This window comes from Gorilla gorilla, chromosome 15, assembly GCF_029281585.2.
Source record: "Gorilla gorilla gorilla isolate KB3781 chromosome 15, NHGRI_mGorGor1-v2.1_pri, whole genome shotgun sequence".
NCBI classification, from domain to species: domain Eukaryota; kingdom Metazoa; phylum Chordata; class Mammalia; order Primates; family Hominidae; genus Gorilla; species Gorilla gorilla.
Window position 1 is genome coordinate 23,805,632 of NC_073239.2, and position 27,854 is coordinate 23,833,485.

Genomic DNA, 27,854 nt, shown 5'->3' on the forward strand with positions numbered 1-27,854 from the left:
GATCGGCAGGGATAAGAGCACAAATATGAAGAATGATTTGATTTTCACATCATTTTAATGACAAGATAAATTCCACCAACTTAGCTTTCTATATAAAAAGACACTTTAAAATGAAACATATTTGCAAGCAAACAAACACACACAGAGGGAATTATTTGTTTTGAAGTGCTGACTTAGTGTAAGTAACTTGATCAACTAACAGAACCAAACTAATTCTGTAAACCTTAGAGTATTTTTTATAAACCAGTGGTTAGGGAATATTGGGATTTAAAAGAGGATCTTATGCATTTTTATGTTCCTAATGCCTTCAATCATTTTAAGTCCTTGAATAAATTTCACTGAATAATATTTGTTTTACGTCTATAATGGCGCATTTGTTTATAGAGTTAGGTGTCTTTTAAAATGGCAGATTAGGTTTAAGTAAGGACAAAGAAATGTTTTAATAATTTCAGGATTGTTTCTTATTACATCATATTTTTATGCATTTGTGTTAAATTAATAAAATCCATTATCGTACATCTTAATGGTATGGAAAAATTACCAAATCTACATCTGGTGATCCTAGTCAAATGTCCCCATAGTAAATGAATAAAGAAGGGAGAAAGAGCAATGGTACAGTCTAAAACGTTGATGAACATGACAGGTTACAAGGTATAGACACAAAAGGCTTTGGGTTTATCTGGAAAACCTTGATGTTCCATTATCATATGGCTCTGTAGTTAACAGTGGGCAAAGCAAGTTACCTTGACCAAGTCATCAGGACTGGCTATTTTTCCAACATCACTTTGAGGCCAAGTTCTGTTGCATTTTACATTTGCTTTTTGAATTCCTTTTCTTCTGAAGAACACACCAGGAAGCTCAAGTTCTTTGTGCCTGTGGATTATCTGGGGCAGCACATAAATGCACTATGGGGTTGATTCTCTTGTTCTTTGGGAGCCGTCTCCCAGGTTTGGGAGCACCTCATTTCAAGCAAGAGAGTGCAAGCCTCAATAGCAGTGGCTCTTAAATATGGTGTCACAAGGGGTTTGTAACCCATAATAGAGTACCAAAATTTTGGAATACTTTTTTGAGTATGAATTAGATTGGCTTCAAAGTTACCCTTAAAGTAATGTCACTCCAATCTGCTGCCTTAAGATACTCTGCTTGAGTAGGAGAGAATGGGGAAGAGTATTCACTGGAAATTGTTTACTAATGTTTGGCAAAAGCCTGGAAGTGTCTATCACCTCAATATTTGTGTACCCCCAAAATTGGTATGTTGAAACTTAATCCCCAATGTGATCGTATTAAGAGATGGAGCCTTTGGGAGGTGATTAAGTTGTGAATCTTCATGAATGGAATTAGTGCTTTTGTAAAAGGGGCCCAAGGGAGCTTGTTCACTGCCCCTTCCACCAGATGAGGATGCAGTAAGGTGCATCAGTGAAAGAGAAAGTGAGCCCTCCTCAGACACTGAATCTGCTGGCATCTTGATCTTGAACTTCCCAGTCTCCAGAACTTTGAGCAATAAATTCTGTTGTTTATAAACAACACAGTCCAAGCAGTCTGGGCAGACTAAGACAGTCTTACACGTATGAACGCATTCCAAGTCCTGTGTGTTGCAATGGAAAACAGACAAAAAAGTTGCTTTATGCAGGCAATGGTTTACTTCAAAATGCAAGGACAAATAAGCTCTGCGTAATTTCTGCTTTGGTGAGAACCCATTAATCAAGGGCCAGAATGGTCTTACGGCATTGGCCAAAATGCCTTTGCCAAAGAAACCATACTATTGTGGGCCTGACCCGCCCACGTCATCCTATTATTTTACTCTGGAAATGCAAATATGTGGCCACTCTCAAACTAAAGGGCCATTGTTATACAGAAGGTATGTGGCTGCTTTTAAAAAAGAAGTGGCTATACGGTTTCCTTGAATGTTCCCTTCCCAGACGTGTGGCAGTGCTATCAAAGGTGAATTTAAGAAAGAAAAGAAGGACTATTCTTTTTGAACATCTTCTTTTTAATTAGAGTGTCCACCTATGGCCACACCAGGGTTTGTGGTGAATACTTAATTCCTTGGTAAATTCAGCAGTTGGGAACTGAAGGTGTACTATATACAATATTTTGATCATGGTTTTGCCTTTGAGTTGAAAAATGAATTTGAAAAAAACTGACTGTGAAATGGCCTGAATTTAATTCCTCGGATTGTTTTAGAAAAACATTTAAAGAAAGGATTCCAGTTTATTGGTGCATGGAAGTGAGTTTGTGTCAATTTTTCTGATGGTTTTGATTGAACTAATTATTTAGTCAGTAATTGACTAACCCTCTAAATCAATCAAAGCCAGGCAGTAATAGTGAACTAAATTTAAATCCTTAAACAATGGATGTGAAACAATCTTTAAGTGCACTTTATTTTTTAAGGTAATATGAAACAAGTTGAGAATGCAATAAAATCTAGGAAGTAAAAAGAAAAAAAACACAACTATTGCAGGTGTTTATGTATTACATTGAATTTGCAAATGGAAATCTATCCTAAGAAAATATGTCGGAATTTAGAATATCATAGACCAGGGATCAGAAAACTTTCTGTAATGATCCAGATAGTAAATGTTTTAGGTTTTGCAGGCCATATGGCTTTTGTTGCAAGTACGTAACTTTGTATAGTGTCAAAGCATCCATAGACTATGGAAATAAATGTGCGTGGATGTGTTCTAATAAAACTTTATACATGGACACCAAAATTTAAATTTCATATGATTTTCACATGTCATGAAGTATTCTTTTGTTTAACTACTTAAAAATGTAAAAATTGTTTGAAGCTCGTCAATTGTTCAAACGGGTCAAACCAGAACAGGCAATGAGCTGAATTTGGTCCACGCGCCACAATTTGCTGACCCTTGCCTTAGATAGATGAAGCATGGGCTGAAAGAGTAAGCTGTGAACTTTAAAACATATCAGGAATGTCAGTTATTCAATCAATCTTCATTAAAGAGTGGCTGTGAATGCAAAGTCACCTATGTATTTACTTGACAAAAAAAAAGTTTACCCTGAGTTTAACAATGAGAAAACAACTAGACCCATCAAGATTGTGGATCATTCTGCAAAACTGGCCTGGACTTTTCAGAACTGTCGATGTTATAAAAGCCCAAAGAAAAATAGAGTAAAAGCACAGGGAAACTATGCAAGATTTAAAAAAAAAAAAAAGACTTGGAAACTAAAAGCAGTGTGTGATCTTTGTTTGAATACTGTATTAAAACAAAAACAACTATAAGAGGACATAATTTGGGTATTTAGAGAAACTTGAATATAAACTATCAGGTATGATTGTATTAATATTACATTTTTTTTTTTTTTGAGACAAAATTTCACTCTTCTTGCCCAGGCTGGAGTGCAGTGGTGCAATCTTGGCTCACTGCAACCTCTGCCTCCCGGCTTCAAGCGATTCTCCTGCCTCAGCCTCCCAAGTAGCTGGGATTACAGCTACCACGCCTGGCTAATTTTTGTATTTTTAGTAGAGACGGGGTTTCACCATGTTGGCCAGGCTGATCTTGAACTCCTGACCTTAGGTGATCCACACGCCTCGGCCTCCCAAAGTGCTGGGATTACAGGCGTGAGCCACCACGCCCAGCCAATGTTACATTTCTTGAGTATGAAGACGGTATTGTAGACTTGTAGAAGAATACCCATGTTCTCAGTTAATACATGCTGAAGTATTTGCAGATGAAGTATCATACTCTACAATTTAATTTCAAATGATTTAATCATACAAAAAAAGTGTGTGTGTATACAGAGATGAAGTAAATATGGTGAAATATTAACAATAAATGAACCTGAGGGATGAGTACCAAGTATCTTTGTTCTACTCTCAACTTTTACATAGGTCTGAATTTTTTCAAAATGAAAATTGAAAAAAGAATATGTAGAAAAAAATATAGCAGTAAATTTAGTTGGTTCAATTTATATTTAAAATATAAGAATTATATGACATTTGAAAAGTGAGTTTTTCTTTAAAATTCTAAAAAATTTCAACTTCTTTTGGAAGCTAAAGCAAATTGACTTGTAAGAAAGACCTGGATCATTTCACTGATATTTTCATCTAGTTTGTTTCTAGGAATTATAGAATGGGTGAAACCTAGTCCGGATGAACCAAACACAACAAAATCAACAAACTCAGGTTTCCAGAAGCCCTAAATTTAGGTTGTTCTGTGTTGTATAAGATGCATATTTATTCAGTGACCAGAAATCTAACAAATATTTTTCTTTCTGTAATTAAAACCACTTTACTTTTTCTGGTAGTCAGATCCAGATGATTTTATATACCGTTTTGCTCACTAGATTTTCTTAAATGTAGAGAAACTTCATCAGAAACTAAATGAGGTCATCATTTAATTGAGACAAAAGTCATAATCACTGTATTCAAGGACACAAAAGGCACTTTCAGAAGAAAAGCTGTAAACCTTTGGAGACAGATACCATGTGTTAGTTGCCTTTATATACCTAATGCCAAATATAGTGCCTCACATAGGTAGCCATTTAATAAATGTTTGCTGAATGGCTGAATAAATGAATAAATAAGCGGAGGGAGTGCCCTACTTGGAAACAGGTTAGGTTCGTATTTGATGTAAGGAGAAGATTCAAGATGACTTAGGCACTGGACTGGGCCACTGAAGGAAGTCATGGATTCTTATTTATTTATTGTTTGAAATTTACAATAATAGAATAAACATATCTTGAATATATTTCTAGAGAAAACTTCGCACTTAAATGTTCAGATTCTTTTCTACATGTATGATGATGAAGACAGTTCCTTAATTTGAAGAATTCTGTCTGTTAACATTCAGTCAGGTTGGAATGGATCTGAAAACCATGACATATGAAGGGCAGTTGAGGAAACAGTGGTTGGGAGATGATGAGTAACTGGCCTTGATTATCTTCAGGGTTGCCATGAGAAAGAGGGAGTAAAGATAATCTGGGCTGCTCCATAAGACAGAACAGGGTAGCAGGGTACTAGGCAGATTTTAGCAACCTAAGAAAGAACTTTCTAACAAAGAGATATGCCCAACAGTGGAACAGTTTGCCTTAACAGACAATAAACCACTATCACTGGAAGTGTGTAGGCAGAGTTGGTGTGATCATTTTCTAAGGGTAATTGGGGAGGTAGTGCCTACATGGGGTGGGAGATTGAGGCTATTTTTCTTCTTCCAACCTGAAAAGGCATTGTTCAACAAACCTGAAAGTCATTCTACAAATTTAGTGTTAATACTAAGCAGATAATTAACAAATACTTTCAATTCTGCACGGTCTTCCATGAGCATGTAACAAGTAGGTAGAACATCATTGTCAGTTTGTTCTTTGAATGTTTTACCAGTCGATGTAGACTTGACATTAGTTACTACCCAAAGAAAATTTAGGTTGTGTCAGTATGTAAAATAATACCATATCCCAACAGAGGTCTAGAATGCCCTTAGAAATTTCAAAGACTCTAGGATTTGTTCTTTCACTACATCCTGGGCCACCATACTTGTGTACTCTGTTATTGCAAACTTAGCTTATTTTCTCCAGCTGCCCCCTAACTAGACAATTATCTCTAATCTCTTTCCCCCATAATCCTCTTGAACACTGCAACTAGATGTCTGGCTAAAACCGCTTTGAACAAATTACTACCTATTAAGAAGCCTAGAATAATTTATCCATTGAGAAATATGTATGGAAAAGATTAGAAGGGGCATAAAAATACAAATAGGTATTAAAGTGGTAGAATTACAGACAAGCATCGTCTAAATGATCTTGGCGTGGCACTAATGATAAATAAAATCAGGTGCAAAACAGCCTGTACAAAGTGTCCTTATTACCTAGCATTTTACATACAAAAGCTCCAAGTGAACTTTTTAAAAGACCTTTCATTAAGTCCTCCCAATTTACTTTTTCTTCTATTACCCCTGCGATGAAGTTTCATGAATATTCCACTAACTTTCCACTCTCTGCAAGCCCTTTTTCTTCCTCCTTGTACCCACTGCTGCTTCTCTCATTGCGCTTCTATCACTACATTTGCTCTGTTCCTCAGCTCTGCAACAAATACTTCATGTCGTTTGTGTGTTCACTTGTTCCTAATGCAGGACAGCCTTCTGAGGGCAGGGCTTTGTCTGTTTGTTCAACATTGCATCTTCTGGATCTAGAATAGTGCCTTGCAGATAAAAAGTGTTTCTGAACTATCTGTTGAATGATTGTCATTCCTGTGACTGCATGAACCCACGACATTCTTTACCTTTTAGAAATTTGATATATATTATCTATTGTGACTTTATATTGCATTGTACCTTTTTCTAGTTGTGTCCATGTTTTAGTGTCAAAATAAAGGGATAGATGTCACCATGTCACCTAATTTAATCCTTTAATTCAGTAAATTTTTATTGAATACCTACTGTGTCAGGCACTTAAGTAGGTGTTACGATATAAATTTAAAACTGCATTTAACAGGAGTCAGTAAAGGCCAGATGAAATATTTCTTTGTCCATTTCTTTTACACATATAAATATACCTGAAATCTATAAATAATAGTCAAATTTTCTATACTTTTCTACTAGCTTTCTATCAAACTCATTCAAAATAAATATTTAAAATAAATTAAGACATACAAGGTATCCTGAAATCCAACATTAAATCATTAATGATAAGTAGAAATAAAAAATCTAGTATAAATGTTTATTGGTTTAGGGGAACTGACATTTAATCATTTGCTGTTCCAAGATCTTTATAGTGACCAGAAAGATTTTGAAAACTGAAGGCTTTATGTCTAGTCTCTAGTTTAGGTAACGTTAAGCCTCTTAAGCAATATGAATATGTTTGGAAGCTGCTACATGCTATACTTTTTCAGAACCAGATGCAACAATTTGGTAAAGAACATAGTAGAAGAGATCACTAATTTTCCTTTTCCCCCAATAATCTGTGTTTATTATGCCAATTTTAATTACCATGCAATCTAATGGATTTAAGGCTTATATTTTCCACATCACTAGACATCACAAACATGAAAGCATTTTATACTGTCATTATACATCAATGTTTGTACTTGGTTATACATATATACAGAAATTATTCACACATCTTAACCTTGCTATTTCCTCCTTTCAAACCAACATAATTTTACCGTGAAAGCAGCTTTTTAATAAATGGTATAAGAAATACAGCAAGGCACACTTTTTTAAAAAACTTTTTTCTCATTACCACCTCGAGAAGCATAAAAAATGAAAATGTTGTACATAATTCAATAGTAGAATGTCACCAGTTTATAATATACAACACCATATGGTTGTTTCTTGAAATGCTGCATAGTTTTTTTTTAATGAAATAAATAAAATGGCGCTTTTAATAGTTGCTTAATTTTGAAAGAAGGACCAGTGTTTCTTCTCTATGCTGCAATCAATTCAAATGTTGGCTTTTTAGGTAAAACTCTTTCAATAAACACAGTCATTATACCGTTAAAAAAAGTCCAGATTGATACATGAAATTGGTCAAGTACTGGTGGGGGGTCATTCTAGACAGGAGAATTTCATGGACCACCAGTTGGTGAACTGCAGAACTTTAAAGAGTGGAAGGGAAGGGAGGAGGCAAAGAGAAAAGTCTAGCTGGAGAGAGAGGGTTGGTAGAGGTAGCTTGGGACAGGAATCCATGGGAGAACAAGCAGCTTTGCTGAACTTCAAAGACGATCACCTAAAGAGAACCAGCGCACACATTCAGATCACAAGGCTCGTGTGGAGAAAACACATTTGGAAGGAAGATTCATCTTGGGAGAAGTCAATGTAATAAACGGCAGTGACAAACGTGATGGAACCAGAGGCCAGCCCAGGGCGGGAGGATGAGGCCACCCCTGAGTTGCAGCCAGGCGTATCTACAAGAAACAAAAAAGTGACAAGAAAAGGTTTCAGAAATGTATTTTTCATTAGCAAAACCAAGCCCTTTGAGGAACCATTGAAGGCTGCAATTGTGGGACTACTTGCTAATGTTCTGAAATAAAAAGATACATAAACTATAAATAATTTTAATAGCCCAAGCTTCACATTACTGACAAAAAAAGTCTCAGTGTAGATGTGAAAAATACATTGATTTTTTTTTTTTAAAAAAGACGTGGTTTCAAAGAAAACAAGAAAAATCATCAAGTTTGACCTTTTCTCTGGATCTCATCCACTCTTTTGCCTGTGCACTCAGTTTGGAACATCAAAATAGCTTCAAACCAATATGAAAATGTGAGGCCGCTGATGCCAAGTGATGCGGCAAAGTATTTACAATGTACAATGATTCCACAGACTGAGAACTGATAGGCTCTCAGGCTTAACCCTTCCTGCAGTGATTTTATGCATGATATCGAACAATTCCACTATTGTATAGTGGTGAAATATTCATAACATTGTGATTATCCTAAGTGTTTCAGCCTATAAAAAGATACAACTGGGGCTTCTAGCTCAAATAGTACTGCATTTCATTTAAGGTACATACAGCATTGTGGAAACGAGACGGATTCAATTATATTTGTACATCTCATGGCTATGATATAAATTTGTTCCAAACTCGATCCATTCTGCCTATTTCTGAATGGCTAAAAGCAACTGGTCAAATGTGAGGAACACCTAAATACCAAGTTTAGGCAATGCAGGATGCAACTGTTTTAAGTCCCCTCCACCAGCTCTCAAAGAAAGCAGGCTTTTGCCTGTCTGGGCTTAAACTGAGTTCCGATGTCTCATATCAGGTTGTTTTACTGTCCTTCAAGAACGAATATTCTCTTTGTCTTGCTCTCTGTTTTTCTACAATCTTTCAACTTAAGAGCCAGAAAAACCTTAACAAAAAGTGGTTTGGCTGGAGCCATGGGGAGTTGGAGAAAGAAGAAAAATTAGATAAAGAACTGGGGGAGACAGACAGAAACAGATGGGATGAAATTTGGTATAGTAAAATAATGCAGTAACACAAGAAAGCCCAGTGCATTGTTCAAATGCTGAGGACATGACTCATTTGAAATCTGGCCACAGAATAGGGATTCCTTAGGTGAGGCAAATCTGGTCTTACTAAATGCTGGCATTTAAATTCTCTCTAGGTAATCAATTCTTTCAACTTGGCCCACTTGGAAATGGGCAGGCCAATTGGCTGAGGCACAGATCTGGGGTGTGAGTGTGTGTGTGTGTGTGTGTGTGTGTGTGTGTGTGTGTGTGTGTGTGTGTGTGTGAGATAGATGATAGGTGATGCCCGGTAACATCCTTGTCATTTAGCATAGCAGGGCTAGTTATTCAGAAGTGCCAGATAATTTAAAGACACTTCACATCCAGCAAAACATTGGTTTATTAAAGTGATTTTAAAGGTGAGTTTGATAAGATTATACCTGTATTGTCTAGTGAAAAATTCATACACAATCACCAAAGGTAGTTTCTTAAACCTAGTTGACCAGCTTTGGAAAATATTAAGCACCTAATGTCAATCCAATTAACAGAATGGGAATTGTGCTGTGTGCATGAGAAATGTTTGCTCTTACAGCTTTCTCAGTTTGTAAAATCTGAGCAGCAGCATTTAAAACTCTTTATGTGTGTACTTGAGCGTGCACAAATACAAGTAATTGCCTAAAATCTAAAATCTACTGGCCACCAGCTATCACATTTACAGACCAATAAAGTAGAAAAGGCAATAAAGCTAAAAAGTTCTAAAGGAAATATATGCACTCTAAGTAAATACAGCTCCTCAACCCACCCCCCAAAACACCACACTCACACACATACACATAGTAAAACAAAACCCCAAATCACTAGAGCAGACCAAAAGGAAAAGAAAAAGCACACACTGGCTGCATATGATGAGTTAAATTTTTATACCACGGGATTTAACCAGCCTGAAGTTTAGGGTTAAACCATTCATCAAAGATCAGAGGCTTATGATGAGGATTATGAAGAAATAACTGTCAGAATACAGCAAAAAGATTAGCGCAAAGTACATCTCTTAGGCAGGTCCTAGGAGGCACTCCAGACATACATTATGTGCTTCCTCCAAATTAGGCAGAAAGATCTGGATCTATCCAGTTACCTTTCCTTTGATGTGATTTGCTGTAACTGACCTCTCTATTTTTATAGAAACATGACACAAAAATGAAAATAGTGAAAAGCACAGCAGTATGCCTGGAAATCAGTGCAAATGCATACTGTTAGATCATGTTAAAACTTCTCAAGCAGTTTCAGTGGGTTTTTAATTAGAACACAGTAAATAAAAAACATTTGAAAATCTGAAAAACATTTTTGTTAATGTTGCAGACTCTATCTGCTATTCTAAGTTATATCTCTTCTGGGTGGCATTATAATCATTTCATCATCTGAAAACTTAGTTCTGGAAAAAAAAAAAAAACGAGCAAATGGAATTTGGTGAATTTTACTGTCCTGATAAAAAGAGCATCACAACTGATGGTTTTCAAATGACTTTAAAAAGCACAGCTATTTCTTTTTCTTTTTCTTTTTCTGAACTTGTAGTAAGAACAATGACAATTAAGCTCTTGTAGACATGAAACCTCATATTTATCAAACAATTTTACTATGTATTCTTGACATTAAATACTGAAGGCATGTCAACATTTTGAGATTAAATAATTTGTCCTGGTTGATAGTATTTTAACAATATGTGACTATTTATACCCAGTTATCCAATGCTAACGTCTGGTAAAAATTTCAGGCATCCAGATGTTTTGTCCACATGATACTGAAAAAAATCCTGAATAGGACCAGTAAATATGGCTATTTAAATGGCTCTAGGCCTATAACAAGTCACTTGGGGGCGATGTGAGTTCTGCAGAAGTAAAATCTGGCTGTTTCTCCCTTTGCCCGAGATAAGGCCAGGCATCACCAGGGCTTAACAAAAAATACTGCTGACTGGCAGATGGGCTGGCTGCTAGTTTGACACTGTCCCTGCTGGTAAAATGTGAGGGTTACACAGATCCACCAGCACATTCACTTCCTCCAAGTCTAAAGATGGAGTTGCTCATCATTTACATTTCATTTCAATTCTACGTCTATGTAAGAGAGAGAAGAAATTCCCAGAGGATCAAAAAAGGGAGAGTGCATCGCAAAGGCTTCTCCAGTGCCAGAGCTTCTGGAGCTCCAGATCTCAGCATGACTGGTGACTTGAGGGTCACAGTCACATGATGTCATGCTCAGAGTGGTGTTGCTTTCAAGCCTTTATCCCCTTTCAGAAAACAAAATCAGCCAGGCTCTACCAGCCCTTCTGCGGAGGTTGGCAGAGCCAGCAGTACAATCGGTTCTAATAGAACTTGTTTTGAAGCAGCTTATGGAATTGCAGTTCCTCTCCCTTAATGGTCAGTTTTACTGCATACTGATGGAGAATGTGATTATAGGGTGGACATGTTTCACAGAAAATACATTTCTCTCTCTCCTACTTTTGTTCTCACTTGCAGCCAATTGTAAATAGAGTCTGAAACACAGAAAATTAGTTGAGCTATATTAGTAAGTGGGATGCCTTTCTTCAATTTTGCATACTGAGTTTATTTTTAGGGTATATATGGTATAGATGCCCCCCTTAGTCCCCATTTCTAGCAGCTCTACACAGAATCACACATTTTAATAAGCTTAGGGCACAGGTGTTGCAGGAAAAAAAATAATGATGTTTGCCATTCATCTTTCAAATTAAATAATGTGTTTTTAAATAGTAACTTTTTTCATAATACATTATGGGAACAACATTTATCTGTCACATTTTAAAAGATGTATTTGTAATAAATGTAAATTACTTTTAGAAAATCAGTAATTAGGCTCATCAAAAAATAAACAATCTGCCACAAAAAAGATAATCTTTAGCATAGTTAAGTATAATAACTGTTATTTGAATAAGTTAACAAATTAGGGTAGATTGCTTCTGTAATTCATTTCCTATAGCACGAGTTTAGGTGATGGCATTAAGCTTCTGGAGTCGGGGGTGGAGGTGGCACTAGGCATCTCATACTTGGGTGAAATATGACTCTCACATTTGAAAGCTCAAATTTTCTTGAAACTTGATTGAGAAAGCATATTCATCACTGGGGCTTAGAAATGGGAAATCACAGAATCTTTGTGTCACTTTTAGAGACATATCATCATCTTGGAATTATCGATCAATAGCTGTCTTACTAAATATGAAGAGTGGAATGACTTTCTTAAAAAATTTGATGGAAATCAGCCTGTCACCTTCAGGCAAAATTCAAAAATTCTGTTTTTATCAAAACGCCATTAACTTGTCATGTATTCTGTCTGCATTTGCTTTCTGAGCCTGTTCTCAATCTGTATGTGGATAAATAAGAGCCTCTTCTTTAACACCAACTTTCCCCTCCTGTTTGAATCCTTAGACATGGCCGTGATTAGGAGTTGTGACAGCACAGTCTTCCACTGAGAAAGCAAATGTGACGATAGTTACATTAGACAGAAGCATAAAAGGAAGGGCCAAATCAGGAGATGCGGCCTTTAGCCTAATCATTGTTCATCTGCAGGCACTGAAGAGAACGGACAGCTCTCTGTGCAGGAAACTGAAGTGGAGAGCATTGTTACTATGCATGCATTTTGATCATGGAGTATAATTGCGATTTGGATAACCTTTTTATTCTCCCTCAATGGAAGAATTTGAGGCCTTAAATTGTTCAACTACTTCCTCAAATTTTGTATTCTTGCCAGAATGATGTAATAAAGATAATGTCACTAAGAATGTCAATTTTCCCTGTTTTTTTTTCTTTTGCTTCACAGTTACTTTCATTGTTGAGAGCATTTCTTCTACCTAAATGTCTTATTCAGATAACTGTCTGCCGTAATTGGTCATTCTGACTAGCCTTTTCTCCTACCATGGTTTTGCTGACCTGAACTCAATATTTTAAATACATATACGGCATGAGGACTATACGTACCTTTCAGTGAGATGATTTTCATGCTTGGGGAGGGGGTACATTCTACCTATGCATATTTCTATGTCGTTCTTCATGAAGGTTTAGAAGATTTTCTTCACAGGTTAAAGTTTTGGGGCTGGGATGCAGTGCGGCCTTGTCTGTTGGCTGATTTGCCTTCAAGGAGAGGTCTTGAAATTTAGATTTGGCTGAAGCAGCAGTATGTTCTTCCGGCATTCCAGATTCACCTGGTTTTCCGGAACTTTCCTTTTCACTGTCAAGCTTTGAAAGAGTAAACTCTAAGTTGTCTGCACAGCCATTGGAAGTTTGGGGCAAACCATTCACTTCCTTTCCAACCTCAGCTCTTTCCTGAGAGGAAGGACTTGAAAGAGCCACTGTATCTGCATCATCAGCTGAAAGAGAACTATCACTGAACTCAGAAGAACATGCTGTTGCTTGTAGTGGCATTGCAGCTTCGCTGGGAACTGCAGATTCATTTGGAGGAGCACTAGAGAAACAAGGCTCCTCTCCATCAGAGTCACCCTCAACACAGGCCTCAAAAAAGCATTCAATATCTTCCTTGTCATCTAAGCCCGAGTCAGTGGTGTCTAGCGGCAATGGAGTGCTGCTTTTCTCTTCTATGTAATTGGTGACCTCCCCACAATCACTGTCATGAGATGAGAGAGATAAGTACGAATAAAAGTCCCCTTTTCTCAGCTGGATGGGCCGGTGAGAATGCTCCAACACTTTCTCCTTGATTTGAGTTAATGAAGTAGGAGCAGCCACCTCGTTTTCAGGTTGAGATTTACTTTTTAGGGCTGTCGAAGCCATGTCAATGATTTCCTTAACAAAGTTGTGTACTGAACAATCTTCGGCATCTTTTTGATGGAAAACATCTGGCTCACAGTTGCAACAGGAAATGTCGCTGATAGAAGCATTTTCCTCTGTTCCGTTTTGTTCAAGTGCTAGGCAACAACCAGCAGATTTTCCAGCCATACTCGGTGCATCATCAGATGATGTCAGCGCATCAGAGTCTCGTCTGTTGTTAAACCTGGTTTCTAAAGCCAGTTCTGAGAAAGACTTCTCAGTGGGAGTAGAGGCAGTGCTTTGATTTTCAAAATGGTGGTGATTTGGACATTTCTTTGGAAGATGTCTAACATCTTGGGAAACAAATTCCTTGCCAGCAGTATTCGAATCATCTAAACTATCCATAAGTGCTTTACACTTACAATGCTCACTCTCTGAAATCTCTTTCCCATTTGAACCAAGATTTTCTGATACCTTTGAAGTCCCATTCGGTTTGCCCTTTTGCCTTTCTGGAATACCTTCAATATTGCCATTCTCCATGTCAGCCACATATGGATCTTTATTAACTTTGAAAATAGTTTTCTTATTTTCACCCTTTGTCCCTAACTCATGGGTATGAGATGAATTCTTACCGTTTCCATTATTTTCAGAGACACGTTTTACAGAGCCATTTAGAAGGGTCTCAATATTCAGAGTATCAGAGGGATTGGTCATCTCACTGCTACTTACATCTTTACTGCCCTTCATCTCACCACTGACATTGCACCTTTTCTTATCTCTTGTCAAAGACAATTTTGGCCTAATCCAGGTCTGTAATTCATTCTTTATGTAGTCTAGCCCTGACATCAAGTTGCAGTCTTCATAAATTTCATCATCTGTTGCAATACTGGAGTCGTCATCCTCATCTTTGATGCACAGCTCTTCTTCAGTCAAGGTAAGGGTAGAGCTGGAGAGCAGGTCGCTGTCATCTTCATCATCAGTGCAAGCAGAGGTGCAAGAGACATTAACAATCATGCTGACATTGACATCGCTTTCATCAGCCACTGAACGAGTCAGACGCTTCCTGAACGATGCATTCGATTCCGGGATCTTGTTCTTGTGTAACACAATATCCTCTGAGCAAAGAGAGAGCTCGTCACTGCTGCTAAGTTCTGTTAGAGATGCCGCTGAGTCTTCATTGATAGAAGATGCTATGTCCAATGACATCTGGCCAGTAAAAGACATCTTTTGGGAACTGCTTTGAAGAGTGATATCAGAAACACTTCGCTTTATCTTTTGCTCTGAGGGGCTCTGGATATTCTCCAAACGATTCAGGAGATCTAATGTTCTTTTACTTAGTTCACCAACTGAGCCACTGCTCACGCTTATATCCCCAGAGCTGTGACAGCTAAAAAGATCTTCATTGCTTTTATAGGAAGTCAACCAACTTTCTAAAGAAGTGCTTCGCTGGAGGCTGTCACTGCCATTTTTAAAGATGCCCAATCCAAATAAATCACCCCCTGGAGAAAGGGACTCAATAGATGAACTATGAGATAAAAGGGAGAGCTGTTTGGCATTCTGCATGCCAGTGAATGTCTTTTCTATATTGCCACTTTTATATGAAATGCGATCCATTTCATGAGATGCACTTGCCAAAATCCTTTCATGGGGAGGTACATCTGGTTGTAACTCTGTAGTCTGATGTTTAGATTTGCATGATTTTTTATCAAAATAAAAACCACGAAGCAGGGGATCCTCCACATGTGCTTTTTCGCTTTGTGACTGTTTCATTATCATTGGTAATTTGAGTTTTGAGCCTTGGAGGTATGAGTAATCATAAAATGTAAACACATCATGTTTTCCTTGTAATTCTTCTCCCAAACAATCAGGGGTATGTTTGGTAATACTGTTTAAATCTCCAACTTTTCCATTTACACAACCCACTGGTGAAATGGACGACTGAGAGCTATTTGGAAGCTTAATGCTTTCCCCCTCATCTTTAAATTTTTGCTTTAACACGTTAACTGCATCTCCCATTTGTGGGTCCAGATGTTCAGTTTCAAGGTTACTCGGGGACCCATCCACTGCATTGAGCAAGCACATTTCAGAGTTGGTAGTGGTTTCTGTGTCTCCTTCACTGACAATTCCACTCTCACTGCCTGAATTCTGGCTCATGTCTCCTCCATGACATGCGCAGGGCTTTACCAAATTGGAACCACCTAGAAGATCTGGCAAAGATTTGGTAGATGAAAATGAAGAGTCTTTACTGAGACTCTTAGTTAAAACATTAGGCTGTGTCATGCCAGTGACCTTTGGATTGTTTTTCAGAAATGGCACGTGGTTGTCCTCATAGAGTTCAACATTGTGGAGGCTGTACACCTGGTAAATGTGTGGACTAGAGGGGGCAGTAATATTTGAGGCATACTGAGATCCCCCATGGTTATCAGCCTCCTCGTCATAACCAGGGTCCTCATTACTTGTCTCTCCAAGCTTCAAGGAAGGGATAACAGGTTGGAGTTCTTGATCAAGATCATTTGATTCCTCATTCAAACTAATTAACTTGTTACTTATGTCCATTTCATCCCATTCCAGGGCATCCTCACTCATCCCATTTAGGTCCATCAAGCCAGGATCAATCACATTCAAAGTCTCCTGTGTGAGAGAAAGAAAAAAAAAAAGGAGAAGAATTAGGGAACACAAGCATGAAAATTTTATCCATTGAAAATCTCTCAGAAGACTCAGGAAAGAAAACTGCCCCAAGCGTGGACTTGAAAGACAGCCTAATTATCAACTCTATTCCTCTCTGAAATAACACCCAGAAATTACTGAAAGAGGCTTTTCTATCAATAGTAATTTGTTACTGAAGGCAATAACACAGACTAAAACGTAAGATTATTATTGTCAAATTGTAATTTACGGAATTAGCCATTTCCTATTGATTCATCTACATTTTGAATCTTGGATAGAGTGAAAACTATCAGGTGAATGAAGGTAAAAATAGTACAGCCTATGACATCTCCTAAGGTACATTCACACTGATACTATTTTAGTTCTGGAGTCCATAGTAGAATACTATCTGCAGCCACACATGGCAAACTTCTTCTTGCCTCTATTCCTGGGTTCTCCATTTTAAGCAGCTTTTGCCTGGGGACTTAAAATAGAGTTGTAGCCACCATGTAGAGCACTTCATGGGCCAGAGGCACATGACTGTGTACCCCCCCTTCCTCTGTGTTCCTATTCAGGGATCTGTCTTTTCAGACTGTGGCCCTGCTCCCAATCAGACATAAGACTAGCAACACTTGACTATTCTCCTTACCTGTATCTTCCTAGACCCTGAATGCTCCAGGGCAATTTCTTAGTCAAAGTTCTCTCAGCCCCTTTCTTTTCCAGTCTCTACCTGTGACAGAGACTTCACTTTGGTCCTTGTTAACTTGGCTCACTACTGTTAGTCCTTCCCCCCTTTCTTATAGACAGGAACCTCTCACTCCAGCCCAAACCAGCCCCAGAATAATTATTTGAAGACTTTCCTGACCACCCCAGGATGAAGTAGCCCAGATTCCCTTATGCTGCTCTCTGCCTGCCCACTTGGGACCCTTGATGTTTCCTTGGACTTCTTGGCTCTGCCTCTGTTTAGATAGAGCTTGACATATTTTGGGACACAGTAGCTGGCTAGGCTCCTGGACTCTGTTCAAATTCCTTCACTGTCCTTACTTGCTCTCCAGCTGTCTGAATTCATGCTAGAGCCAAGAAAGATTATAGATATATATACATAGTGCAGAACTTGATGGGCTCACCTACAGACAGAAACACAAACAGAACTTCTAAGTTCAGCTTATGCTTATGCAGGGTAGCCAAGCAGATGAGTATGGCACTAGAACTTGCAGACTGGTTGAAGGGCTGACTTTGCTGCTTACCATATGCATGACCTTGGGCAAGTTGCTTAATAACCTTTCTGAGCAACAGTCTCATTGCCTGTAAAATGGGAATAGCACTGTCAATTTTTCAAGATCATTCTGAGTATTAAACAAGCTAGTGCTTGCGAAGTGCTGAGAAGGCAGGCAGTATCAGGTGGCCATATATAAATATATATGTATTTCTTTTTTTGACACAGTCTTGCTCTGTCACTCATGCTGGAGTGCAGTAGTGTAATCATGGCTCACTGCAGTCTCAACCTCCCAAGCTCAAACAATCCTTCCACCTTAGCCTCCCAAGTATCTGGGACTACAGGTGCGTGCCACCGTACCTGGCTAATTTTTATTTTTTGTAGAGACAGGGTGTCACTATGTTGCCCAGGCTGGTCTTGAACTCCTGGATTCAAGTGATCCTCCCACTTTGGCCTCCCAAAGTGCTGGGATTACAGGTGTGAACCACCACATCCAGCCAGTAGCTATAATTCTTAATACATGCAGAATCGCTCTAGTGTGGTCTTGAGTCAGTTCATAAAGGGTTTCCTCTGCCTGCTTCATTCTCTTCTTCACATCATACCTTCCAATTTGCTATTAAAACCACAAGGGATTCACGACTTGGCAGAAAGACAGAGGTATCACACAGCATAACAGGCTAGCATATTTGTATTAATGTCAGAATTATTTTAACTGTCTGGTTGAAAAACAGCCCATGATGCTTTTATTCCTCAGTAGTGGGGAAAAAGCTTCACCTGCAGCATGTTAGCAAAACTTTCCTAAGAAGCCCTCAATCCTTCCTGAAACTAATAGTTATAGGGTACCACACAAACACATTAAGTATAAAATACCCATTAGCACTTTATTATACTGGGTATGTAAGAGATTATCTGTATAGCCTACTTAAGTTTAAGAGTCCAGTTACAAGCTAAACATTAATTAAGGGAAATTTTTAAGTTTTCTAAGAGAAATCTTTCCCACTGCCAATGTTACAGCAGTTAATCTAGTACCCAGCAATCATCACAGTGGCTTAGGTATGGAGTACATTCACTGTGATGAATTTTTATTAGAATTTCTGTTTATTCTTTGCTTGCTGATAAAGGAAGTACTAATGACCAGTTAGTACGGCTAATGAATGTTAAAATCTTCAGCTGTAGGAACAATCAATCAGTCTAATCAAATAGTATATTAATTTCAAATACTATCTTGGCTGACACTGTACTCTGAGAGTGCTAATAAATAATTGAATTAGTCTTTCAAAGGAGCTCTTTTTTGTAACTCTCTGGTTGACTTTAACACCTAGCAGCACAGATTTTCCACAAGGATCCCAAACCTAGGGGCTCACATGGAGAAGCGGGAATTGTGCCATCTGGATGGGCTGGGAGCTAAGCCCAAGTGGCGCCTGCAACTCAGAGTCATCTTCCATGACACAGTCGTTTTCCGACCAAATGCTGCCTTTACGGCTTTACAAATTCAAGCCAAAGAAACTATAAAATTTATAGCAGCACCTAAAGGAAAAAATTCCTTTGCTCAATAAAATATAGTTGGCCCTCCATATCCATGGGTTCCAAATTCATGAATTCAACCAACTGCAGATCAAATACATTTGTAAAAAAAAATTTCACGGTTACAAAAAAAACAAACAAACAAATTTTCCCTGTGTCAAGTGATGTGTAGGCATTGTATGAACTACTGTAACTAATCTAGAGATGATTTAAAGTAAAGAGAGAGGATGACTGTAGGTTATATGCAAATAATAAACCATTTTATATCACAGACTTGGGCATCTGAGGATTTTGGTATCTGTGTGTGTGTGGTGGGGAAGGAACACTGACAAACAGCTGTAGTTGGAATGGAAAATTTCCATAGGAAAAGATTAAACTTTTGGGTGTAATATTGTTCTTTTATTAACTCTCTGCTCTTATAAACCTCTTATATTTATTGTGATTTCTGAAAATTTCTTGTATGGCAATTCCAGGAAATATCTGACAGGATTCATTAGAAAATCATTCACTTTAGACTTTAAATTTTTTCATATTAAAGAAGTGCTACTCACTCTGCCCTCGCTCACTCCCTTCCTGTTGTGGGTTAAATTCTGTCAATATTTTCAATAAAATCTCCATTTCCTCAGGATTTAACTTCAACCATAAAATATACCCCTGGGGCAAGAAAGTGGGAAAAGTTTCCAAGAAAGACGTTAGAGTATTTATATAACTAAAAAAGTTCTCTTTGGGAAAAAAAAGATTTGCATATACAAAGATGTAACTGATGGGAAAATTATTTGGTTGAATGCTCTCTTTGATGATAGCCCAACATAACCAATAACGCTCAAGCTAATCAAACGTTTGTTTTTGTTGTTGTTGTTTTCCCAGAGGAACTATTTGGTACTTTTTTAAAAAGGCACAATGTTCCTGTCTTTGATATAGTGATAAATCTAAATGAATTTAGACAAAATCTAAGAGTATTTGAATGAGACCAAATGGATAGGGAGTAATAAATGAGGTTCCAAAAGACAGCCTGCAATTCCAGAAATAATTCTGAATTAATTCATGCAAGGGTCTTCTATTCATAAACTTGCTGCATGGGTACAGAATTTTGGCCCAAACCAAGGCATTATATAAATAATTACACACACACACACACACAGACAAACACAGACACACACACACACACAGCTATACAGATCTGCTCAAGAAACAAATGGAATTAAATAATGCTAGTTTATTATTTTTACACTTGGAAGCATTTTATTTATATTAGCACAACATATACAGAGAAAGCAATAAAAGTGGTGGAGAAATGATTATGATGATGACAAAAAAAGAAGAACCAAGATTCCAACTGCGGCAGGTAATACACATCTCAATTAATACCCTCTGCATGTGTATGGCTTTAATTGAGTTAGGTCTCCCATGATTGCATTTCCAGGATTTTCTTAACAATTTTAGCTTAAATGGTGGGTGTGTATAAGAGATGAGAAATACTTTATTAGCTAAAGAGTAAAGATAAAGGAACTCGACAGTCTACAAAACAATAACCTAATAGAGAACTGATGTAGCTGCCTCGAGATACCTTTAATTTCCTTTCAAAAGTTGCATCTTTTGAAAGATTTTTTTCTAAAAAATCTCAAAAAGACTAGGATGAACTGAATGTTACAGTCAAACTTCTGGTACTCAGAATGTGCAGAACCTTTAAGAAGGTTTTGTAATATGTGCTCCCCCTGTTTATTCTAGATCCAGGAGTTTATTGGGCAGTGCCACATGCAAAAACCAGGCAGGAGAGATTTATCTGGAGAAAAGTAGAACACAACAATAACATACAAATAAATAAAAGTGACAAAAACATAAGCAGCAATAACTGTAATTGAATAAAGGTGTACATATTTACCCCAGGGTGAAAAGCAGAACACACAGGTTTGAGGGGGTGATGGAGAGGTGGGAGAAAATAACATATACCTCAGTATAGATGAATCAATTTAAACTAGGGGAAATGCCAACATTCTATACTCTGCTTTTCTTGGTACCCTGTAACCCTGAACCTAAACCAAAGTGTCTGAGCATTAGTTACATAATTATTTTCCTAAATTAGACTTAGGTAGAAATTTTATAAAAACAAAAACAAAAGCAGGACAGGTACAGTGGCTCGTGCTTGTAATTCCAGCACTTTGAGAGGCTGAGGCAGGAGGATCGCTTGAGCCCAGGAGTTTGAGACCAGCCTGGGAAACATAGTGAGACACTGTCTCAATGTAAAAATTTTTTTAAATTAGCCAGGCATGGTGGCATGTGCCTGTTGTCCTAGCTACTCTGGAGGCTGAGGTGGAAGGATTACTTGAGGCCACGAGTTCAACACTGCAGTGAGCCATGATCATGCCACTGCACACCAGCTTGACAATACAGCAATACCCTGTCTCTAAACAAACAAACAAACAAACCATATAAGAGCAATGACAAACAGCTGCTTCCATCTCTGAAAATGCAAAGATAACTTTTAAGAGAACTCTGAGTTTGTAGTACTCTGCCTCTTATTGAGCAGAGAATGGATTCAGAGTCAGCAAGAAAAAATATAGAATAAAATAGAAATTAGGATAAAAAGAATAATGTTCAATGTTTATCAGCCATTTTGCAACTGGAGGAGGTACTCATACAGGTTTGGGTTTGAATCCTGGATCAGCCCTCCCATATGTTAGCTGTGTGATCCAGGACAAGTTATTTAACTTCTATATGCCTCAGTTCCATCATTTGTTTATCTGGGACAATTACAGTACATTGTATCTGCCTTATAGACTGTTGGGAGCTTTAAATTACTAAAATGTACGTAAAGTCCTAGGGGAGAGCCTGGTACACAGTAGGGGTGGAATGACTGGCAGCTATCAGCATATATATTCCCTCTGGTGAAGTGAGGAGACGATAGTATGGCTGAATCCTCAATAACCGTAACAGTGTTTAAGACTGGAGGTTGGTTGACTAATCTCTTTGGTATGACCAAAGAGTCAATGAAAGAAACATTGATTAGGCCCCTTACTCACCTCTACTGCACTGTAAATGAGGTGATACATTTGTCTTTTCATATCCTAGCTGGACTTGTCCCACAAAGATAACCAAATGAGAAAAGACACTTGCCCAGTCCTCCGCAAGGCCCACAGCTCAAGAACTTTCTATTTCCTGAAAATAACCTTTTTTTAAAAAAGGCAAGTCCACTGTCTGAAATTCTATCACAACTGACACATTAGAGCAATCAAATCCTGCTCACTATCTATCAGATTGACAATAATGTTAAAGTAACTTGTCTCAGTTCAGAAAACGCTTTGAAAGTCTATCTCACACTAATGATCAAAAACTGTTCTAGTGAATGCTCTTTTTCAATAACAAAGCTGATCAGAAACTCAAAACAGACAAGTAAAATCCAAAGTCATCTCACAAATCTCACTAAAATGAGTACTGACACGGACACATTTCCTAGTCTTGACTACACAGATAATTCTGAAATAGTTGAAAATGAAAAATCCATTAGATGTTGTTTTAAAGTAAGTTTTATAACAGTAAAAATTGCCTTTGTTCTCAAAAGGGATCAGGGACAAAATGGAGTCCAGTAATGGGAAGCAGGGGTTTTCTTCCCATAAATAAACTTCATGAGGACAGGGACTCTGACTGTCCTGTCTCCACTAGAGCCCCAGTACTTAAAATAGTGCCTGGCATGAAGCAGGTTCTTAAAAAATGATTACTGATTGCCCAGGCATGGTGTCACATGCCTGTAGTCCCAGCTACTCGTAAGGCTGAGGCAGGAGGACTGCTTGAGCCCAGGAGTTCAAGGCTGTAGTGAGCTATGATTGTACCACTGCATTCCAGCCTGGATGACACAGTGAGACCCTGTCCCTAAAAAATAAAAAAGAAAGAGAGGAAAAATTTACTGAGTGATCTGAAGGAAAAAAGTAAAAAGACTTGCCTGTTGTCTCAAGAACTGTTGAAGGGATCTGGAGAAAGGTTCTGAGGGTAAACTGTGCTGTGGCAAAATCACCTGGAAAATCCCTGACTTTCAACTGGTGCAAACTCTCAGTTGTAAAAGCTAATAGCCTCAAAAACATGTTTCATGAAAGAAGCCAGACATAATAAAGTCATATATTGTATGATTCCGTTTATATAAAGTATCCAGAATAGGTAAATCTGCAGAGATGAATGAGACTGGTACTTTCCAGGGCCTGCGGGCGGGGAGGAAGGAATGGGATGCAACTGCTTTACAGGCTTGGGGTTTCCTTTTGGAGTGATGATAATGTTTGGAAGAAGTGGTGGTTGCACAACATGGTGAATGCCACAGAACTGCTCACTTTAAAATGATTTTAAAACTACTAAATGCCACAGAACTGCTCACTTTAAAGTGATTAACTTTATGTGAATTAAGGGAAAGCCGCTGAATAAACAAAGAGAAAATCATCTGTAACCTTAGAGAGGGCAGGTGCTAGAGGCCAGTGCATGAGGAAACAAGTACAGGATGTGCTAGAAGGTAGCCTGAAAAAGTCCAGCTTCTCTGGCAAAATTTGAGTTGAAATTAGGAGTGTGGCCCTTTCAGGTACTGTTCAACACCTTGTTTGTCCTAGCACCAGTCTTGGAAGGAGAACACAATTGGAGAAACCACAGAGGTCATAGAATGTACAGGAAACTCTTCAATTGTTCTAACACCTCTACCCTCAAAGCACAGTAGCCCATCTCAACTCTACATAACAACCGCCCCCTGCAAAAAAAAATCCTATCACTTTTGAATTTGATTTTGTGTGTGAAGAATAAGTTGCAAAGACCTTGAGTGTTCTATAAACAGGATGATTGTGAAGTTGTAGGAAGGAATTCCGAGAAGAAAGAGCAATACAAAAAAATATACGGATTTCTTTTCTTCCCTTTCTTACTGTAACTTCAGTTTCACTGGAGGGGCTGCCCACATAAGTGTTATTTTGATTAAGAAGCTGTGGTATAATAGGAAATATATTTGGTCTTTGTCCCAGTTCTCTGGCACAGAGCCCCTAAAGCCCTCGGAATTTCCTAAGTGATAGAATACCTTTTGTTATTCATAATGGCCCCTTTTGATCACAACAGAGTTTATGCTAATGAGAAAATTTAGGGCAGGGTCCTGAGATAGCCTCAGGTTGGGAGTGGTCACCAGAAAGACCAAGTGATTAGAGGGCTGGAACTTTCAGCTCCACCTAAGGACCTCTGGGAAAGGGGTCGGGGGGGTAGGGCTAGAGATGAAAACTGTAACTACTCTTGAACAAAGAGATTTGATGAACTTCTAGGTTGCAGAACACCTGGAGATGCTAGGTGGGTAAGGTACCTGGAGAAATGTGGAAGCTTTGCCCACCCCCTTACCCTGTGCATTTCTTTTACGTCTGGTTTTTCGTGAGTTGTATCTTTAAATAAACTGGTAAATGTAAGTAAAGTGTTTCCTTGAGCTCTTCTAGCAATTCTAGCAAGTTATGGCTAGAATAACCTAAGGAAGGGTTGTGGGAATTTACAGCCCGTGGGTCAGAAGGATGGGAAATTGCGTGACTGGCATCTGAAGTGAAGGCAGTCTTGTGGGACTGAGCCCTTTCACGTATGGAATCTGATGCTAACTCCAGATAGACAGTGTCAAAGTTGGATTAAATAGTAGAACACCCAGCTCATGTATAGAGAGCAGACAGTGGCTTGGTGTAAAAAAACCCCACACATTTGCTGTCTGAGTGTGTATAGAGAAACTTTTAAGTGTGTGTAGAGAAACTTTTTATAGAGAAGCAATGTATTTGTGCCAATAAATCAAAGAATTAGATACTGTCATAATTTCTAAAGAATTCTCAGGTGCAATAACCTCAGTGTTGACAGTATTATAGGTAGGTGGCAACAGATGAATCCCTTGCATCAGGCTATGTTTTTCTTAAACAAGTTAATTCTTGTGCAAATCATTATTCATAGTTGTTAAGCATCTACTGTAGAAAAAAGTTACTTTCCCACCTAACTCTGAATGTTTCACTAGAAGTAACTTGAAAAATAATCTACTTTTCACTGGCAAATAAATTATCTTGACTGTTGCTTTACATGTCAACACACTGAAATTTTTATTACAGTGAGAAGAGCCTGAATAGGAAAACTGGTTTATTTTTTGTTTCTCAGTCACTATATTTGGTGTTTCCCTGGAATTTCCCCCCAGAGTTTCAAGAAAGTACCTAAATGTAGGACTGTTTAAAATGCATTTTTTAAAAATTTAGGAAGAGTTTTTCAATTAAAAGAATTTCTCTTTCTTACCTCTTTAGTATTACATAGAACTGAAACAAATAAAAGAAAGTTCAAGAGAAAAATAACATCAATGAAGTTGTAAAAATCCCAACTGCAATGAAATGGTGGCATTTTCTTCATTCTACCACATGGTAAATCTGTTTGAATGACAATGACAGAACCACATGCAAAGTTGCATACATTCTTTTCTCCCAATGATAATATCTGGCCCCATTTTTTTTCCTGACATTGCTCAGGGATTGACATAACATGTGAGTTTTATACCCCTGGATGTAATTTTTGCCTCACCTTTGCCTGAGGGAAAAGTATACCCTTCTCCCTCCTTTATGAAAATGATCTTACGTTAATAAAAACTTACATTTTTTAAAACCTACAATGCATATTGGTAGAAAAGAGAAGGTGAATAGTCATGTAAACAAGTGAAGTTTTCTAACATACAAATTTTCCTGTGAGATAGACGTAAGGTCCCAACTTGCAAACTCAGTTTCAAGAACACAAGATTCTTGGCATGATCCTGAGGTAGTCGAAGGTACAAGGAGAGCTTTGCCAACATGTGGGTTTACCTGAAAAGCCTTATATCAGATAATAGAGCTCACTCACGTTTAGGAACTGTGCCCTTTACAGTTCTGATATAAGGCTTCTCAAGTAAAAAAGCAACTGTCCACTCTCCAGACATGAGCTGGGTGTCTTACTATTTAATCCAACATTGACACTATCTATCTGGAGTTAGTATCAGATCCCATACGTGAGAGGGCTCAGTCCCACAAGACTGCCTTCACTTCAGATGCCAATCACGCAAGTCCCCATCCTTCTGACCCATAGTTACAGTTGTAACCTAACCATGGGAACATATTTTATTTATTGAGAGCCTCTTGTGTCTTCATTCTCAATGAGGACACATTGGGAGCCAACATTATGTCATTACTGTTCTTGTTTGCTCCTCTCAAATAAATAGAGTATGATTTTTGTTGTTTTTTAATAATGAGACTATGATTACAAGTCATTCAGAGAAAAAAAAAAAATGTTGGTCAGTTTGAATTAGCAAATTAAGAATGACCAAAAATGGCACACATTATCTTAGTCTGTTTTTCATCTTTTTTTTTTTTTTTTTTTTTTTTTCCTGAGACGGAGTCTCGCTCTGTCACCCAGGCTGGAGTGCAGTGGCGCAATCTCGGCTCACTGCAAGCTGCGCCTCCCGGGTTCACGCCATTCTCCTGCCGCAGCCTCCCCAGTAGCTGGGACTACACGCGCCCGCCACCATGCCCGGCTAATTTTTTGTATTTTCAGTAGAGACGGGGTTTCTCCGTGTTAGCCAGGATGGTCTCGGTCTCCTGACCTCGTGATCCGCCCACCTCAGCCTCCCAAAGTGCTGGGATTACAGGCGTGAGCCACCGCGCCCAGCCAATCTCTTTTTCATCTTAACTAAGCCGGTCAAGGAAACTTGTCTTGCTTTCGTCATGCTTATCATTTGATTGGCCCAGGGTTTAAGCTAATTAATAGGTGGGTCAGCTATGAGTCATTTTCTTAAGATGGTCTAATCCTTGTTCTACATCTGATTTTATTTCATTTAACATATCTTTGCTTTAATAGCCTCTCATAAAGATAACTGCTTTTAGACTTAGAGGAGATTAAAAAGTCTCAGAATTGCCAGAACACCTCTGTTGAGTCCCCTCCATAAAAACGGCCGGGAAGTTCACAAGTTACACTGATGCTAGAAAGCTTGCTTGAAATTTTAGGATGAATTTTCCTAGAAGGCAATACACATTTTTGAAGTAAGTTTCCGAGAGACTTTATACTCTGATTCCTATGCTAGAGTCCCTAGACACGTTAAAAACATAGACTCCCCCGGGGGGGGGCTTTCTTTTTGCGACCTCAAGGGAAACACACTTAGGATCCTGAGATCCAATTAAATTTAAGAACTAAATCTTGACTGGAATAGAAGTTCTTGTCCTGGGCTCTTACACACGGGCTCTTGAGAGTTTTAAATGTCAGGACCCTAATTCAAACTGTAACCCAAATCAAAGATTCCCAAATCAAAGAAATGCACATTTCAATATAGAGAAAAAGGATTTCAAAATGTGAATTCATTTTGTAAATTTAAAAAAAAAATGAGCATTAGGGGGTTGGGGTTATTTTAATCTCCTAAAATTCTTTGCAAAAAATAATCAAAGTAACTACAAGTCCCAAACTCTAAGATATGGGGCCTTGAGCTAGCAACTAAGAGACTATGACTGAGTTGATCGCACAGAGATGTAAGACACTGACCTGCTAGTGGAGTTGATTACCTGGGCCATGCCTGCTGAATTTATTTCTCCAGGCACTGGACAATGGTAGCATTTGTGAATATCTCTGCTTTGCTTGCATCCAGCGCAGAGTGTAGGATACTTTGCACTACATAAAGCTTGGTTGCTTTTTTCTCTTAATAAATAGCAAGCAATCAGGGAAATAAAATACCAGGTGACCTCCACCTTTTACCAAATCGACAATATTTCTCAAAGGCCTATTCTCCAAGACATTCTCCTGGCAAATGTCATGGCTGCGATTACTGAGCACAAGGAA

The 27,854-nt window shown here is 38.2% G+C and overlaps 1 protein-coding gene across 3 annotated transcripts in view; it reads right to left on the bottom strand.

The window, feature by feature from the left end:
- Positions 1-3,711: 3,711 nt before the first annotated feature.
- The window catches only part of AKAP6 (A-kinase anchoring protein 6), a 624,256-nt gene continuing 600,113 nt past the window's right edge, over positions 3,712-27,854 (bottom strand). For all 3 annotated transcript variants that reach the window (XM_031001840.3, XM_031001839.3, XM_063697705.1), the window contains 2 exons: positions 12,878-16,291; positions 3,712-7,858 (listed from right to left, as the gene is read on the bottom strand). In XM_031001840.3, coding sequence (XP_030857700.3) covers positions 12,920-16,291 — 3,372 coding nt within the window. In that variant the 3' untranslated portion in view covers positions 3,712-7,858; positions 12,878-12,919. The remainder of the gene's footprint in view (positions 7,859-12,877; positions 16,292-27,854) is intronic.